This window comes from Camponotus vicinus, unplaced genomic scaffold (assembly GCF_025532165.1).
Source record: "Camponotus vicinus isolate PSW18456_S1 unplaced genomic scaffold, iyCamVici1.0 SCAF_13, whole genome shotgun sequence".
In the NCBI taxonomy this organism is placed as follows: Eukaryota; Metazoa; Arthropoda; class Insecta; order Hymenoptera; family Formicidae; genus Camponotus; species Camponotus vicinus.
In genome coordinates this window covers 2,403,606-2,421,374 of record NW_028141949.1, presented here as the reverse complement: position 1 = coordinate 2,421,374, position 17,769 = coordinate 2,403,606, and the positions used below count along the sequence as shown (strand labels likewise).

General features: G+C 27.7%; 2 protein-coding genes across 4 annotated transcripts in view; both read left to right on the top strand.

Annotated features, from left to right (window-relative positions):
- Positions 1-9,244, top strand: part of Flo2 (flotillin-2) — a 51,916-nt gene extending 42,672 nt beyond the window's left edge. The window contains exons 2-8 of one of the 2 annotated variants that reach the window (XM_083086560.1): positions 337-633; positions 776-1,008; positions 1,283-1,402; positions 1,494-1,708; positions 2,310-2,493; positions 2,572-2,669; positions 2,897-9,244. In XM_083086560.1, the coding sequence (XP_082942686.1) occupies positions 337-633; positions 776-1,008; positions 1,283-1,402; positions 1,494-1,708; positions 2,310-2,493; positions 2,572-2,669; positions 2,897-2,903 (1,154 nt within the window). In that variant the 3' untranslated portion in view covers positions 2,904-9,244. Of the gene's footprint in view, positions 1-336; positions 634-775; positions 1,009-1,282; positions 1,403-1,493; positions 1,709-2,309; positions 2,494-2,571; positions 2,719-2,896 lie in introns of both variants that reach the window. The other variant, XM_083086559.1, reaches the window with a different exon arrangement.
- Positions 9,245-10,573: 1,329 nt separating this feature from the next.
- Positions 10,574-16,782, top strand: Phkgamma (phosphorylase kinase gamma). 2 transcript variants are annotated; one of them, XM_083086543.1, is made up of 9 exons: positions 10,575-11,030; positions 11,314-11,483; positions 11,855-12,139; positions 12,207-12,297; positions 12,839-12,975; positions 13,545-13,642; positions 14,154-14,237; positions 15,077-15,235; positions 15,504-16,771. In XM_083086543.1, exons 1-9 carry the CDS (start codon positions 10,939-10,941, stop codon positions 15,636-15,638), a joined length of 1,251 nt encoding a protein of 416 aa, XP_082942669.1. In that variant the 5' UTR covers positions 10,575-10,938; the 3' UTR covers positions 15,639-16,771. The 2 variants fall into 2 exon arrangements, with proteins under 2 accessions (XP_082942671.1, XP_082942669.1); XM_083086545.1 differs by lacking the exon at positions 14,154-14,237 and having other exon boundaries at positions 10,574-11,030; positions 15,504-16,782.
- Positions 16,783-17,769: the final 987 nt, after the last annotated feature.

Here is a 17,769-nt window from a genome sequence, read left to right as displayed (position 1 = left end):
CATTTTTTAGGTAAAAAAAATATACATATATATATATATATATATATATATATATATATATATATATATATATATATAAGTATGTGATAATGCATGTAACACGATTTAAATAAATATTCTTAACAATTACATATTTAATGAAATATCATAAATAGATAACTATTGTAAATAGTTGATTGCAATAATAAATTTGTTATTATTTAAAAAATCTTTAGAATAAAAATTCTCTAGAATATAATTATCATAAAAGAAGTTTCCAAGAAAGTTTAATATTATATAATAAAATTTTTTTTCGTTCATAACGCATATTACAAATTTCTTGTCTTCATGCTTCAGGAGGATGTTGCGGCTCGATGAGGAAAAGGACCATCGTCGGCGGATACGCATTCACTTGGTGGTTTGTCACTGATGTGCAACGACTGTCATTGGAGGTAATGACTCTAAATCCGGTGTGTGAGAGCGTAGAAACTGCGCAAGGTGTACCATTAACGGTCACCGGAGTAGCTCAGTGCAAAATCATGAAGGCCGACGAATTGTTGCACACTGCCAGCGAACAATTTCTTGGAAAGAGCGTCCACGAGATCAAAACAACTATTTTATCCACCTTGGAGGGTCACTTACGAGCTATATTAGGTACATTTGACCACTCTCAACATTTATAAATCGATAAGAAAATTGCATTCTCAAAAATAATTAATTATTTATTTATATATTTCGTTAATAAATTAAAAGCTATTATTCTAATAATTTTAAAAGAGAATACATTGTTTCTCAGGTACGCTCTCTGTGGAGGAAGTCTACAAGGACCGAGATCAATTTGCAGCTCTTGTACGAGAAGTTGCCGCGCCAGATGTTGGTCGTATGGGCATAGAAATTCTTTCATTCACGATAAAGGACGTTTACGATGATGTTCAATATTTGACATCACTAGGCAAAGCTCAGACAGCTGCTGTTAAAAGAGATGCTGATGTTGGCGTCGCCGAAGCAAATCGAGATGCTGGTATTAGAGTATGTATCGGTATTAACTGATATTAGTGTGTGTATATATACATTTGCGAATAAGAATTTTTTTATGTTAAGTTACATACATGTAGTATGGTGAAAATTAGATGTTGGAAAAATTGGAAATTAAATAAAATTATGATCTTTCCTTTTCTTCTCATTAAAAAAAGATCGAGTTAGTCGAAATGTTTGCAAATGGAAAAACATGATATATTTCGCAAGTTGTTATTTAGTGTGATTTTAATTAATCTCGTAATATTTTTCATTATTTCCATAACAGGAAGCAGAATGTGAGAAATCGGCAATGGACATAAAATATAATACTGATACAAAGATAGAGGACAACGCGAGACTCTATCAATTGCAGAAAGCTAATTTTGATCAAGAAGTAAACACAGCTGTAAGTATTTTTCACAAAATATGATTATTTTCAATGTTATCAGTTTCTATCGTGATTATCGTTATATATTTATTCTTTTTGGATTATTTAGAAAGCCGAGGCTCAGTTGGCTTATGAACTTCAAGCAGCGAAAATAAAACAACGGATACGAAATGAAGAGATACAAATAGAAGTTGTGGAAAGGCGCAAGCAAATCGAAGTTGAAGTGCAAGAAGTTCACCGAAAAGAACACGAACTTCAAAGCACAGTACGATTACCAGCCGAAGCTGAATATTATAAAATGGGAAGAATAGCCGAGGGAAAGAGGTAAAGATCTCTCTCATGTAGTTATTAAACGCAGAAAAAAATCTTATTATCTCATCATATCACATCATTAATTTTAGCAAAATTATCATAAATTCGTATAAAAGTGGGAATGGGAAAATCTGAAATACTCAGTTAATTAGCTAAAAAAAAGCTTTGACAACTTTTTTAATATCTTGTAACTTCAAAGTTTTTGAGATAACAAAATAAAAAATTAAAAAATAATACAAATGGAATGTAATTAAATGCATATGCAATAAATTAATTTTTTTTTAATCGATTCATTTTTTTTAATGACAGGTTTACAAAACTTTTTTTGTTAATACTAAAAAATTGAATATTATCTTGTCATTTTGAAAAATACAAGAAAGTAAAAAAATTGAAGTATTCCGTTCAATGAACTTTACTAAACATATTACACAATATATTACACACCGAATATATTAAATAACCATTACCAAATATGTTTTGCATAACATATTTTATATAAAACAATTTTTTTTATAAAATTATAAAATAATAAATTATTTCAGATGACAGTTGATTCACCTTACATGACATTTATAAAATTTTTATGTAATATTCAAATATTTTTCTTTTTCAGAACTCAGACTGTGAGTGTAGCAAAAGCCGAAGCCGAAAAGATTCGATTGATTGGCGAGGCCGAGGCTCATGCTCTCGAAGCTGTCGGTGTATCGGAAGCAGAGCGTATGCGAATGAAAGCAGCGGTTTATAAGAAGTACGGTGAAGCAGCTATACTCAATATCACTTTGAATGCCTTGCCAAAGGTGAGTGTTACATTTTATATTCTGTGCATATTGTAATATACATTAATTTGCGAACCATGATATTTCTTTCTTTTACAGATTGCAGCTGAAGTTGCGGCGCCATTGGCGAGAACAGAAGAAATTGTGCTTCTCGGCGGAAGCGACGCGACTAGCGGAGAATTTACGCGTCTCGTAGGGCAAGTACCTCCAGCTGTACATGCATTGACTGGTGTAGATCTTTCTAAAGTAAGTTTACTTATATTTTTTTCATTTTTTTAAATAAATACTGTTTCAGTAAAACACACATGTCACTTGGCAATCTCCACGTCCAGTGACATGTATCTCTAAGTATATCCAGACGATGCTTACATAAGCGTGAGCAAATAGATTTATCTGCTATGGTTAATTGTTATTGTATGTTCAGGTATTAGGAAAAATACCAGGCGCAAAGTAATGCTGGACGGTATGAATTAAAGGACGGTGACCAGGCGAACGAACTTGGAATCAATTTGAAAAAGGTGCAAAATCTATACTGCCAAAAATTTCTCTGCTGCTGCATTATCTATATCGACGATACTCTCCCCTTTTTCCTCTTTCCTAAATTTTGGTCTACCTCAAGTTTAGCTGAAACAGCGAATCTGCACGCCAGTGGAGATATACGCTTTGTTATCCCTTATCGCGCAAATGAAATCATTTTATTTGCTCGCGTAATATTTGCGCGTTTTTTATTTTATACACAATGCATACAATGTGCGATAACATTACGTTTCGTTAGTGAATCATTGTAATCATGAATTAAGAGACGAGCGATTAACGCGATTTATTTTATGATTACGCCAAAATACGTATTTTTACAAAACGCGACAATCTAAAGATATACCTTGTTCCAATTATAAATATTGACAATTATTTTTTTTAATTCATGAAAAAGCACTGCCCATGGCTGTGTCTAAGAAACAATTATGAATGCATCGCAATGATAATCAGCTGCTTGCTATTGGTGGAATGCATAAAGCGACATTTAATTAAGATATTAATTTAACATTTATTTCATCAGAAAGAATAAAAGAAAAGATCGCAATAAATAACGTTTGTTCGTTTCATAAATATACAGAGTACCAGGATTAGTGTTCTGACTTGAAAAATAAATATTTGAAATCCTAAAATAACAAAGAAAGATTTTCTAGACATCCGCAAACGATTCTCTTGTTCAAGAGATATTAACATCTAAATATTTAAAATATATAATTTTATGAAATTATATATATTATCAGGTTATAATAAACTAATATATAATCTGTTTCATTATTTTATTATATTTTGCTGTTTGATATAAATCATCTCTCGAACAATTTTCCCAAGATCGGTTTCTTTGATCAGAAAGTTGTATTATTTTTTGCACTATTTGCCTTATACTCGGTTCTTATTAATTCGTTTTAATTATCATTTAAATTGAGAAATATTTTAATATAGCAATTTTTTTATTATATTTTTGTAATATTTATATCTATATATAATTAAATAACTTTAGATTAATAGCTATATAATAATTCCATTTATCATTCTTAGATATGATTGACTTTAGATGTTAATATTTCTTAAAGGCGTTTGCACGGATATCTTTACACGACCTATTTTACTTATTTTGAAGTCTTAAATTTATATTTTAAGTTAGACCGTTTTTGATTCTGAAACTCTGTTCAATTTTTATCAAGTTGCTAATATTACGTTCTAAGAAATCACTCGCGCTTTTGCAATAAGTAACAATTAAAAAAATATTAAAAAGAGAAGAGAGAAAATTTAGAAAGGAAAATTATAATCTCTCTTAAATAATTTAATGATTTTAATGTATAAAATTGATAATGAATATCAAATGGGAAATAAGCCTATTAAATCACTGCCAAAAATCCTTTGTGCTCTTTCCAAAATTCTTAAAAATATTCTTTAACGAATTGTTAAATGTTTTCTTGTTTTGATTTATTTTACAAGAGAATGTATTGTGATTCGTAGTACAATTGAAAAGATGATTACAAAATAAATATAATCGATTATAAAGATTACTAAAAATACTATTCAAAAGCTTAAAAGAATAGATATTATTAATTTCTCTATTTTCAAAATCATTTTTCTCATAGACTAAACATTGTACAAAAAATTTTATTCCATATTTCGAACGTATTATTATACAATGAATAACTTTTCGTACAATAGTTACTATATTATACGGTACACTATATTTCACGCTTACACTTATATTGCAAAAAATATTTTTCAGTTTTATAAAAATCAATATTTTTGTGTATGTATACTGTCTCAATAATTATTTTGTGCATTCCGCTTAATTTATTGGAATATATATATAATAATAATAAACAGCTACCAATTAATATACTGAAATTTAAAGTTTAAATATAAATAAGAATTTCGATATCATTGTGTTCAATGTAATAAAGTGATTTAACAAAAGAGAGAAAAAGAAGGAGTAGCCATTCAACGCGGTTCAGGACGTGCGATTAGCTACCGTCCGTAGTCGTTATATACATATATTTAGAGCCATGTGTAATAGCTTATAAGTTTCTAGTTCCATGAAACAGAAAGAAGAAAAAAAATGTGCCACGCGAGCGTATCTGGCACAATTTAAAGAAAATATTTAATCATATTACATTGACACTCATTATATATTCTCGGTTGACCACGCATCGGAATCTATGATATTATTAAAATGAAAAAAAAGGTATTCAAAGCTGAACAAGTGCCAATTTGTACATACAATTATCGATTCACTGGTAGAGGAAACTGAGTGATTTGAATAAAAGTTCGATATTATTTGTAATAACTCATTAGTTACTATGTGCAAGTTATAAAAATAATATATATAAATATTACCTCATTCTTTTCGTTTAGTTTTAGATACGCGATAATTAATTTGAATATATTTTTTTGTCATTATAGATTTTATTGTGTTAGTTTATGATTATATTTTTATTTATAATATTCATATAAAATATAAAATATGAGAAATATATACTAAAATATAGAATAGATATACTTACACCGTTGCTTTGTTATATCGTTTAATATTTAACATGTGCATTTACATTTAATACAATTATGTTATTTAAGGAATTTGTTCACCAAAATGAAAAAAAATTATACTATAATTATACTATAATTGGATACTACCATAATTGGAGATTCCTTGAAATATAATATATTTACAGTTAAAATTTCGCACAATTTGTCTACATGATTTATGAAAAATTTAAGGCTAAAAATTACAATCTTATATATGTCCTTATAATAAAAGTAATACAAATAGCAATTAATATATTGTAACTTTATAATTATTTAGTTTAATTACATTTACATATAAAAGCTTATTATTTTAAACCTTTCATATCAAAAAATGTTTCCTAGGAACATGAATAACATTTATTACATCATTTCTGTGTAATAACTAATAATGAATCTGAAAAATATGAATGGCAATATCATTTTGCCTTATGCATAAGATTCTCTGCTTTTATTTGTATTTCGCGTCTTACAAACGAAAAAGTGAACAAACTTCTTAATAAGCGTTTGATTATTAAGAATGTACAATATGAATGCATATTCCTCTATAACTCCTTATAATTATATTGAGAAAGGAAGTCAAGAGATATAAAAACGCTAGCTAGGAAAGCAAGTCTTCCCAAAATGCTTAGCATAGTAGAGCAGTACAAAAGGAGAAATGAAAACTTCCTTCCAAAGAAAATAATAATAATAATAATAATAATAATAATAATAATCCAATAAAAAATTAAGACATCTAGCAATGGAATTAACTTAACAAAGACATTATCCTGTGGATATTTTACATTAAAACATTGCCATATTTCTTTAATAGGGGTAATTTTAATCAAGATGATTTTTGAATACTCTAATAAAATTAAAAATTCTATAGAAACGAAAAAAGTATTAGTAAATATTTGATTGATTTTTCTCAAAGATTTAATGCATCTCTCTCTTTTCCGATGAGTAGTCAATACGAGAAAGCAGACGCGCGTGCGCAGAGAGAGAAAGAGAAGTACAGATAAATCGTAGACACAAACACAAAATTAGAATAATTACGAGTTTTTGACAAATCCGATCTAATCGGCTTATATTGTAACATATGTAGTTATCGAAATAATCAATGTCAGAATCAGATTCTTCCAATCTACAAAGATCGACGAATCAAATATCATTTCCGTTTTCTTGAGGTAGTATAATCTCGTTGAAAATTCGATATAATTTTAATTGATTAATACTAATACGCTTTATAACTTCTTCTGCATATGTTTCATTGCTAAAGCGTACTTTACTGTAATGCTTCTTTCTCTCTCTTTTTTTCTCTTTCTTTCTCTTTCATAATTTCTCTCGCTAGCTCGTTTGCCTTCTATAAAATAAAAATTAAATAACAACCATGAGAGCGTTCCCTAATTAACTGTGTCCTTAGTAAAATAAGAAAGAGATCGCGATTGTTCCAGTCTAGTTAAGTAAATTGCGTTTACGTGATACAGACTATATATCATAAAAATATATGTATAGTTTCTATCGGACCATATTTAGTTGTTTATTTGCTAACATATGTATAACTCATGCGAAAGATATTCTATTTGTTAACACAGATTAAGTTTTTTTCTATACTAACTAAAAAAAGATTGTTTTTTTCTATACTAACTAAAACTAAAAAATCGAATCGTCACGATGCACAATATGTTTCGTAGTGTTTTATACTTTATCTAAATTAAACATTAAATCAAACTCGATTTCTAGATGCATCGTTTATACAAGCACGTGCACGATTTACTTTTATCCTCACAATCAAATGCGAGGGGATTAGATTTTCTATAGTATATACTATTTTTAGCTAATTCCATCCTCTGTAAATGAAATGACACACATCTATCTATGACACACATCCGTACACACTGTTTGTTATGTGTGTTATATGTGCGTATGCATTACGTGTACGCGTGTGCGTGCGTATATGTGTGTGTACAGTAATTGACATGTCATAAAGATGATCTTTCATACTGTAAATCTTTATTTTAAAAATTAGAAAAATGAATTTCTTTTTTAAGTTAAAATGATAATTTCATTTTTCATCGTAATTTTAAATAAAACATTTCTGAAAAAATTAGGAGAAATTAAAAATCTAAGAAAATAAAACTTTTTTCTAACTTTATGAAATTAAATCAATAAATAATTATCTTGGTATCTATCTAAAAAACAAAAGCTTTTTTCTTGTAATATTTAAAACACAAAATCCGGGTAGTCATTTTTTCACATACATACGCACACACAATTTACAGCAATTTATTGTGATTTTTTCCAGAACAGTTGATAATAGAAAAAAAAATAATATTGAAAGAAAGTTGAATGACATAACTATCTACCAACAATGACAATATCTTTCATTTTTTTAGTATAATGATGCAAAATGCGAAAACGAGCAACTACTCTTTTTTTAATAACATTCAATTAGATTTTCAAAAATCGATTCTTTTGCAATCTATAAAAGTATGAGAAAAAAAATTTGATATGAAAGCTTTTTAAGGGAGAAATGCTTATATTTCATATTTTTAAATCATTACTTAAAGAGAATTTTATATCACGAAACATTTTTTTTTTCTTTTATGATTCTCTTATAATGATCTTACTATGATTTTCATAATAACATTAAATGTTATATGGAAAGCCTTTATTTTTTTATATTATTCTTTTATATGCAAATTATTCAGAATAATTTCAATGAATTAGTTAAAAAAAGAAAGTAATTGGAAAGTAATTGGACTTTTCCGGTGTCATAGCATGCAAAAAGAAAATAAGAGGTCGTATAAAAATAAATATTATGTCATTCAACTTTCTCCTCTATCATCTTTTATCGTCAATCATATAAAATAGCTGCGTGCCAATTACGTTATCCTACACATATACACATGCACGCGAGCACACAAACATAGAATAAGTATATACGGAATGTTTTAAATAGACAAACAAAAATTAATATCCTTGTGAAAAATTAATACTACTCATTGAAAAATAAGCATATTTTTCCTGTTTCAAAAAAATTTCAAAAGTGCGTAGCTTCATCGATATTGTAATCTTTACCGAATGAAATTAATATATTAAAAAAAGATTTATGTAATATAATTATACATTTTTTTATCTATGCTTTGTGTCCCTCTCGTGCATATTTTGAAATATCTGCGTGATATCGAAAATTACCTTAATTCACTGCTTGAAAGCACTATGTATTGTGTAGATGCACCCTATGTGAATTGATTGTACCACGAGCAACACTATATTTTTGTGTTACAAATACAATATGTTGTGAACAGATACGATTCTCCTCGATAAGAATCTCTATATTGTAAGTCACATGAGACGCGCCAACGCGTAATATACCATCGTGATAATTTGTAACAGCGAACATCTCTGCAGAGGTTCGCGATACATCTGTGAATAACCGACCAAAAGTAAAAAGTAAAAAAAGAGAATGTCTTAGAAAAACCCATAATTCTAGATAGAAATTCAAAATTGTACCGAGAAATATCTAAAAGAATGAGTCTAGTCTTTTGTAAACGGTGAATACAAAATAATGTATATTTTGAAAATTATGCTAGAGGCGTCTCGATGCATAGATAGAGAGGACAATATTATTGTGTCATATTCTACTTTAATTGAAAGTAACGAAATATACAATGTGAAATTAGTGCATATTTTTAATAAATGGATCACAAAATTATATCCCCGATTATTCCAGCGATCATTTATTCCTGATAAGTGCAACAATAAATTTTACGATAAATGTAAACGTAAATAAATATTTGTACAATACTTGATTTCATAATGAGCAGCAGGGCCGGATTTAAGGGGGGGCAACAGGGGCTGAAGCCCAGGGGCCTCCACAAGAGGGGGGCCTCCACAACACAAATTTTTGGGCAAAATTTCCTATCGAATGGTATACAACACTTACAAGGTCTATGTATATTACTTGACCTTGTTATTTCGCAATAAATTATTTAAACAACGTAAAAATTTCTATTTGATTTTGGTTCAAAAATGGTTAGGGGTCTCCACCTCTTCGTTGCCCCAGGGCCTCCACACCTTTAAATCCGGCCCTGATGAGCAGCAATGTAAAACTAATCCGAAATATTTAGGAATTACATCTGAAAATATTTTCATATTCGAAAAGATTTTAGTTTAAATTCTGTACCCATAAAGAATTAAATTTGCGTGTATAAATATATAAGCATCATTAATATCTTTAACTTTAGAGCTTGACATTTTCAAGGATGTCATATTCAAATATTTATTCACATTGGTCCATATTCTGAATCCTCTTTTATCGATAAAAGTGCCTCTAAAAGTGGCTTACAGCCAATCAGAAAGCTTATAAGCCACTTTTAAAGGCACTTTTATCAATATGATAGAATATGAACCATTGTAATTAAAAATATATAATGTTATATTTTTTAATTCTTATTTTAAGATTGCATATGTAATTAATTATATATGTTATAATCTTATTGCCTTGGACGTTAAAGAATTGATAGGACTCGTATCCAGGATTCTTTATGATAACAAATATTTTCGAGCAAAGTAGATCGATCGCTTCGAGAATGATTCAATACAATTTAACATATGTTTTTAAATATATTCCGGAGCTCACTGCTTGAACGACGCATGCGCACTAGAAACTCGACATATCAAAAACGTTGAAATGTCACTATTGGAGCTTGAAGCAGGAAAACGCAATGGCCGCATTCAGCGGACTCAACCGCTAAGTAGCAATCGAATATGATTGGTTTCTACTTTCAGGTCCGACCAATCAGCGTTGAATTACATCGGAAAATCTAGTAATGTTGCCCAACTGTTGAGTCCGCTGAATGCGGCCAATGTTACGCAATTGGCTGTCGAATAGGGAATTTTTAAAGTTTCGAAATATCCCTATTCGATAGCCAATCGTGTAACTTGGCAGCGTTCCAAAATTCATTGCCATCACTGGAAATGTATAATGTACGTGACGTGAACTATAGATTTCTCTAGTACTTGGTGAGTTTAGGAACGCAGTCATTGTGTCTATGGATTTATTTCTTGCTCCCTATTATGTATACTTGTTACTTCTCATTCACGTATTCTCTTTTATGCTCGCATTGAGCAAGATTATTGATAGTTATTGATAGTCAATAGCGCTATAATGATCATATTGCATCATTGCGATTGATCGAAGATAATCGAGCGACATTCGGATTGCGAATGACAGTTCCACGTGACAAGAATTCCGCTAGTATATGTCTACTCCGACCATTTGGATTGTGTTGATCTTTCTTAAGAAATATGTTGTTTCTGGCAAAAATGTATTATTGAGATCTGCGTAAAGAGAAGTACGCTATTCATATCTCTTAGAAGCGACGTTGGAGTTGACGGTGGGAGATCATGGCGAAGGATGAAGGGGACGACTTACTGCCAGACAAGGACGCGGCGAAAGAATTCTACGCCAAGTACGAACCCAAGGAGATCCTGGGAAGGTATGTCACTTCACATGCTTTGCTTTTTATTACTATTATTAAGTATTCTTATTGACTCTCGCAAAAGTGTTAGTAATAAACACTGTTCTCTTATTATTTCTGTATATTCGTGTCTGGCGGTCGTGGTTAATTAGCGAACAAATTTATATGGTTATCTTTTAAATTCACAGTGTCATTACATAATTGGAGCAGATTTTGATATATTTTCGCATAGCTCACAATTGACGCACTATTTTAATGAATTTGATGATTTAGGCATAATATCTGGCAATAAATATTTTAGGGGAATATCGTCTACCGTAAGAAGATGTATAGAAAAAGAGACAGGTATAGAATATGCAGCTAAAATTATAGACATCAGCAATGAGATTCAAGAGGATGGGCACACTATGAAGGATGCTACGCTACAAGAAGTACAAATACTTCATAGAGTTGCTGGACATCCATATATCAGTAAGTTTTCTATTTTAGCTTTTCTTTAAGATCACTGAAAACTGATAGTCTCTTTAAATTTGGCTGTATGCTAATTTCGGCATCTCTTTGCATATCGTGTACATTAATACTGCATCCCTTCTGTTATAATGGATAGATTGCAGATGAAAACTATATCTGCATGATGATTGGACAGCTTGCCGACTTGATTGTCGACATAGAGTATCCATTTATTTTTGTTTTTCAAGAATGTTTTGTTCCTATTTTGAGAAAACCAAAGTTAAAGAGATTCTATTGTATATTGATAGATTATAATCATATAATACCTTAATTTTAAAAAATATTTCATGAGTTAAATGAGACTACTACAAAAATCTTTTTTTCATTTCTAGTTGAATTGCATGATGTTTTTGAATCCAGTACATTTATATTTTTAATTTTTGAATTATGCAAAAATGGAGAACTATTTGATTATCTTACATCTGTTGTGACACTTTCTGAAAAGAAGACACGTTACATCATGAGACAAGTATTTGAAGGAATTCAACATGTACATAATCAAAGAATAGTGCATAGGGATTTAAAGCCTGAAAATATATTGCTCGATGATAATTTGAATGTAAAGATAACAGATTTTGGATTTGCCAGAATATTGAATTCTGGTGAAAAATTAGAAGGTTTGTTGCATCATTTCTTTACATGTAATTTTAGAAAATTTACCTATTAGTTTTATATATTTTGCAGATCTTTGTGGTACACCTGGCTATTTAGCACCGGAAGTATTAAAATGTAACATGTTTGAGAATGCACATGGTTATGGATTTGAAGTTGATATGTAAGATTTGTTAATTATAGGCGATTTTTGGCGATAGTTTGGTACATGTACCAAGATTGTTTTTGGTAGAGGCGGAGCTTATTCTGGTATATAACATATTGTACCCTGCTTCATTTTTGGTATAGCGTGGTATCAACCAGCTAGATACCAAAACGACTAGCCACGCCTCTACCACAAACTACCAAACGCGCGAAAATGTTCTGGTAGAATCTGGTATACTTTGGTTGATATACCACAGTGACGCCAAAAATCGCCTTATATGAATATTATTTGTTAATTATATATATAAAAGTATAATATAGGTTTATATGTATATACTATACTACTGTATGTTCTATAATTAATATATATAATATATAATTAATATATATAATATATATTAATTACAGAACATATAGTAGTATAGTATACACATGTAAACCTATATTGTACTTTGCAGATATGATGTGTATAAATGTATATAAATGAATTTATATTATATTGTAGCTTTCCTGCTATATATATTCCATTATATTATCCATTTTTGTTTATGATGTAATAGATGGGCATGTGGTGTGATTATGTTTACACTGTTGGTTGGCTGTCCTCCATTTTGGCATCGAAAGCAAATGGTCATGCTTAGAAATATAATGGAGGGAAAATATTCATTCACATCTCCCGAATGGGCTGACATAACAGGTAAAAATTGCAATTGAAAAACTATATCTTAAGAAATAATAAATTAAAAAAAAAGCTATAAATGTACAACAAAGTGTCTTGAAATAAGAGGATAATAAGATTGAAAAAAGTTTATGAAAAATACAATAATGAAAATATATATTTTCTTTCTAATTGCAATTTTAAATAATTATATTAATCATTAGCATTGATTGAGCAATTATCTGTCCATGATAATGTGATTATGTGATAGTGTGAGAACATTATGGGATAATATTATCTAACATTAGTAATCGCAAAGTTTAGCAACTAATATTAGTAACTCATAGAGATAGAAGACTCTTTAAACAACTTATAATTGATCAAACTTTAAATTGTTTTATTTAAAAAACTTTTTGCAACAAAAAGTAGCATTCATTTTCATTATTTAATTTATGAACTTTTATGCTTCAATTTTATTATCTTCAAAATTCAGAAAACACTATGTATATGTACATACTTTTTATATTATTAAGAGATGTATATAATTGTATATTTAGTTAGTTGTATATTTTAGATATTTAGTTAGTTGTATATTTTGTATATTTTAGAGGCTCCAAAAGATTTAATAAGAAAGCTGCTAGTTGTAGATCCCAAAAAAAGAATTTCTATAAAGGATGCATTAGAACATTCATTCTTTCATACTGTTGTAAGTATATTAAGTATACATCAAAATAGTTAATTATATGTATAATTTTTAATTTGAGGTGAGGATTATATCTACATATATATATAAAATTTAAATAATCAATTTTTTATATACATCATGTCTTGCTATAAAATTATAATATCTTGTCATTAATTTGTTGTTTTTTTTTGTTTATTAATTTTATACCAAAATATACTTGCATCTATTTCATTATTCTAAATATTTTTATAATAAAGAATTTTATAATAAAAGACTAATATATATAAACTAACAATAAAAGATTGAAAATAAACATAAAGAACCTTTATATTTTCTCTATTTTACATTCAATGATACAAATATTAAATCATTAATTTTCTATTTATCTAGTTATCTATGTGCACTTATTTTTATTTTTTGTTGTATAATTATGGTTTTATTTTGTGTTAACAAAATATTAAATAGGTGGAGTTGTTTGACACATTTGGATTATGAAATTATAATTATAAAATGTAAGTTATTGGTCTTACAGCTATGGGATCAAGACATTGCTCCTCTAAAACGTTCTCTATCATCTAACTCGCGACGTCTGAGTAGGATATCTCAGTTAGCTTTGGTAAATTGCTTTTCTTTTTATTTTGTTTCCAAAAATATAAAATTTACTGATTACTATCGTTTTTATATAACAAAATAATGTAAAAACTTACTAATTACTGTTTTTACATCACAATTAATACCTATATTATTTTAGTCAACATTCATTAATTATCATCAATTTACATCATAAATACATAGATGATTGAATACAACAACGCACATGTGTGTGTTGAATGAACATTAAATATTAATAAAAGATAAATAAAGCCCCTTTTTTTTTACAAAATTTAACATTTTCAGATATCAATTGCCTCTTTATAAGTATTTAGCTAATCATTTATTAATTCTCAAGCACATATTTTTGAGATTGTTTTCATTCATCTATGAATAGTTAATTAAATCTAGTCACTAATCTATCATTTATTTATATTAATAGCTTTTTATCATAATAGAATTTATATTAATATTTATGTATCTAATTTATTAGACTTAATTAATTTTTCTTTTCCAAATGATTATGCACAAACATATATGTATATGTATTAATATTTGAAAAGGAAATATATATTTATATACATGTTTGTTGCACCTTCATACAACAATCGATTAATGAAATTAAAAACATATATTATAATATATGTGCATATATACGTTCGTTAATATTAGCAATATTTAAATCCTATTATCTAATTATCGATATTTAATTTAATTGTATATAAAAAACTTTATATTTTATATGTAAAGAATAATAGAGTAATAATATACCATAATAGAACTATTAATTAGAAAAAGCTTGAGCTTGTTACTTTTCACTATGAAGCTAGTGATTTGTATCATATTTATTTTTTCATTGCATAGGAACTGAAGGCCAAATCGTTCAATGCACGAAAGAGATTCCAATTGGCTATTATTTGTGTGCGAGCTGTTGTTCGTATTAAACGACTTCATAACACGCCTGAACCACTTTCAACACAAATAACTTGTACCGATCCATATAGGATAAAAATTCTGAGAAAGGTATATAAATTCTTTTAGATAGTAGAAAAAAATGATAAAAATTAGTTATAATAAACTCTATAATATAGTATGTTTAATAATTACAGTATGATATACTTGTGACATTGAAAAAAGGATATTAAATATGAGTGATAATTGATAAAAGAAATAGTGTTAGAATTTGGTTTTAAATAATGCGTAACTTTAGTCTTTTAAAGTTATTCAAGTTTATTGAGATTAAATATAGATATTATGTATTTGCTAAACATTTTTTATCAATGATTTTCAGGTAATCGACGGTTGTGCATTTCGAGTTTATGGGCATTGGGTAAAGAAGGGAGAGGGTCAAAATCGTGCGGCACTTTTCGAAAATACACCAAAGACAGAACTAAAGCATCTGTACGTTAATAATTTAAGTAGATAACTATTATTTTGTTAACTTTGTCTAGTTAAATTTACTACAAAAATAGAATCTCGATGATTGAATAAAATATGTTAAAAATATTAAAAATTGTAAAGTAATATTTAAAAACGGGGCTCTAACGATTATATAGCAGTTGAATTTTGTGTGTATGTGTATGTACTTGTATATAGTGTTGAAACTGATTAGATTTATATTAAAATTTATATGCATATATAAGAAGTCTATGTTGTCAGTGACATCAATAGACTGAAAATGCAAGAAATGTATTTCTATATATATCTAAATGTAAAAGCAGAATGCAGAACAAATATTTTCTAACAATATTTTTATAAACAAATTAAAAGTTTGATCCACAATATGATAATATATATGATCTTATCATATATAATATTGCGATAAAATAACTATTTTGTTGGAAATTCTTGAAAAATCTTATTTGTAAATCTCATTATTTTGTCCTAATCAAAAAAATAATGTCCTTAACACTTAATAATAAAAGATATATTTGTTTAAATTATTATAGTGCTTTATGACATATTTGATGCAATGTACATGTGTACAATGTTAATTCTTAGATCATTTTTCGTTAGAATATAGTACTTCATGCAAAATCTAGTCACAATTTTTGTACAAATAAGTTTGTCCTCTAAATCATATAGAATATATTTCTATAAAAAATTAATATAAAAGTCAAATAAGATGTACTATAAAAATCAACATTTTAATGTATATTGAATATTTTGAATTGTCGAATTACATTTTATTTTATATATGAACAAAGTCAAAGAAACAAACTTTTATAATTGATATCTAAATATATTAGAAATATATATATATGTGTGTGTGTGTATTTGTGTGCATGTATATGTGTGTGTGTGTGTGTATATATATTTCTACATATAGTCTACATTATATCTTTCCATCTATTTTTTTTATAGTTGGATAAAAAGATTCAAATATAATTCAAACTACATATGAAAATTATTGTGCTATCTCAAAAAATAATTACTGTTCTTGTTAGAGCTTATATAATATACATTTGATATTTTTAATTATATTGCATTATTTGTGTAAATATGTGTGTGTGTATTTGTATATATATATATACAAATTGTATAATAGTATAAGTTTATAGTTATCATTAATAAACAAAAATGTATTATTATTATTGTTTTTAACAGTGTGCTTGTATGATATAATAATTTAGTGACAATAATTTTGCATAAAAATTATAAATAATAGATAATAGTAGATAGATAATATATATATTTATATTCTAACAAATAATAAAAATATTTTCAGAAAAAATTAATTGTATATAAAACTAGAAAATAATAAAATTTAATAAATGCAGTCAAGGCTTTTTGCAATAAGAATTATTTGATGTATCCAATCAGATGTGTGTATCATATATTGAATTGTATATTAATTACCTAGGTTTTTCAGAATTTTTTGTGTGGTATATAATATTTCTTGTGTAACAAGAGAATATATGTATACATATATATATATATATATATATTTTTTTTTTCAAATTAATAAAAGATTCAAGATTATATAAATGAGAGAATATATTTTAAGTCAAGTAGATTTATTCCCGTTTAAGAAAAAAATCATAGTTGCATTCTACTTTCAAGTTCGATTATTTTAAAAATTTATTTTATGAATAATTAATAATTTCATATGTAGTTTGAATTACTTTGCCTCTGGAAAGAAATAATTCAAATATATAAATATAAAATATACTCAAATATAAAAAATATCCATATATGGAGAAATAAAATACATAGATATATTTCATATATATAATTATATATATTTAAATTCGATTATATATGAATTTTTTTCCGGGCATCGTGATATTTTGGCCTTTTGTACAACATACTTTATATTTTCTAGCATCTTTTTTCCCTTGGATTTTTAAGCAATTTTTTTTTTAAATTAAACGCCCAAAATCATAGGCAAACAATTAATAAAGGTATCTCTCGCGAAAGAAGAAAAAGTTTCGTGCCAAAAATATATATTTAGTAGTCAGGAGATTGCATCCGACGACCTCGTGGGCACGCATCGACACGCACGCGCGCCCGCGAAAGCACCGGCGAAAGTAAACAATAGAGCGTAGCTCCGTCCG

Excerpts from the sequence above, each read along its gene's own strand:
- Phkgamma (XM_083086543.1), top strand. The coding sequence starts at position 10,939 with ATGGCGAAGGATGAAGGGGACGACTTACTGCCAGACAAGGACGCGGCG. Across the intron at positions 12,140-12,206 it reads TTCTGGTGAAAAATTAGAAG|ATCTTTGTGGTACACCTGGC; the intron begins GTTTGTTGCATC and ends TATATTTTGCAG. Across the intron at positions 13,643-14,153 it reads ATTCATTCTTTCATACTGTT|CTATGGGATCAAGACATTGC; the intron begins GTAAGTATATTA and ends TTGGTCTTACAG.